Source organism: Merops nubicus, unplaced genomic scaffold, assembly GCF_000691845.1.
Source record: "Merops nubicus isolate BGI_N331 unplaced genomic scaffold, ASM69184v1 scaffold40693, whole genome shotgun sequence".
Taxonomy (NCBI): Eukaryota; Metazoa; Chordata; class Aves; order Coraciiformes; family Meropidae; genus Merops; species Merops nubicus.
Genome location: NW_008601687.1, coordinates 1 through 1,464, shown reverse-complemented (window position 1 = coordinate 1,464; position 1,464 = coordinate 1). Strand labels below are relative to the sequence as shown.

At 55.4% G+C, this 1,464-nt stretch overlaps 1 protein-coding gene across 1 annotated transcript in view; it reads left to right on the top strand.

Annotated features, from left to right (window-relative positions):
- The window catches only part of MREG (melanoregulin), a gene marked incomplete at its 5' end in the record, with an annotated part of 2,992 nt that extends 1,712 nt beyond the window's left edge, over nt 1-1,280 (top strand). The window contains 2 exons of the mRNA XM_008938065.1: nt 601-764; nt 1,143-1,280. Coding sequence (XP_008936313.1) covers nt 601-764; nt 1,143-1,280 — 302 coding nt within the window. The remainder of the gene's footprint in view (nt 1-600; nt 765-1,142) is intronic.
- Between the last annotated feature and the right edge of the window lie 184 nt (nt 1,281-1,464).

Below are 1,464 nucleotides of genomic sequence, written 5' to 3'. Positions count from 1 at the left end.
AGCATAAGCCCTCCCCTCTTTCCCCTGTAAGTGTTTTAAGGCGAGACACATTACCACCAGCTCCCTGGAGCCGAACAAAGAGTTAATGGAAGCCATTACATGTCAAGATCCCTTTGCTCATTCTCCTTCTCCTTTCCTTCCCTGGATACCCTTCCCATAAAAGATACTGACTGCTACAGGAACGATCACCCATGATGCCATTACTGCCACAGCATTTTTATCACTGTTACCTCCCAACAACATATAGGAGTAGTCGCTGGGGTGCTCAGGAAGCCCCACCAACCCTGAAAGTTCTGGCTGCATCAGGAACATGCAAGAGCTGACTCCACACCCTGGGTGTGGATGTTCATACACCTTCTCTGGAAAACTAGGAACAAACTTGCTCTGAATGGATTTATGTTTCTTTTACCCAGCAGCAAGCTCATACCTGCCCCAAGTGCGGACATGGAGCATGCCTCAAGGCAATGCTGGTTTGTTTTAGCAGGAAGGGAATGCAGCAGCCCAAGGTGGAGGGGGAACAAGGAAGCTTGCAAGAGCCTGGAGGACTCAGAGATGACCCTGCCCACATATTTGACTTGTTCCTGTAACCCTCTTTCCCAGGTTTCCAGAAGGAAGCAGACTCCCTCTTGTCGGTGACCAAACTCAGCATCATTAGTGACTCCCAGAACATGAGCAAAGCCCGGGACATCCTGTTAAAGCTGTCTGAAGAGACAAACATCTTCCCGACCAGCTGGGAGCTTTCTGAGCGCTACCTCTTTGTGGTGGTGAGTAGGTCTGAGTGTGCCTTCCTCCCCTCCTGCCCCCATCTCTGCAAGCGAGCTCAGATGAAGGGGAGCGGATAGGTGGACTGCACCAGAGGACCCTCAAGTACATGGTGGCATCTGGGGCATGCCCATCAGATGTTGTACTGGGAGCTTGGCCGTTCAGCTTCCTTGGAAATGTGAGTGCTGTTGCACCATAAAGTTGTTCCCCAAAGTTCCTTTAAGCCTGCGTCACTGGGTGCTTGCAGAGCCTGTTAATGAAATGGGAAAAGATTAGACCTAATGCTGGCTTAACCTGAGAGCAGGCACGGAGGGAGGACCGTGACCAGGGAGCTGCCCAAAGCAGCCTGTAGTGACTGCCCAATCCCATTGCCTTGGCAGGATCGGCTCATAGCTCTGGACGCCGCGGACGAGTTCTTCAAGATGGCCAGTGTCGTGTATCCGAAAAGCCCCGCCGGCGGGGAGAGAGCGGACGACGGCCAGAAGGCCCCGCAGCCTGTCTCTGCCCTGATGCCCTGAGGAACGTGCCTCGCTGGCGTGAGACGGACAGCAGGTCTCCTTCCCTCCAGGACCAGGCTCCTCTGCCGAGGGCTTAGCACAAGTGGCGCGGCTCCTCGTCCTCCTGCAGAGAAGCGAGCGGGCCAGCCGGAGCAGAGCGAGGAGGCCAGCGGGCCGTGCCCAGCGGGAGGGCGAGGCCGGGCAG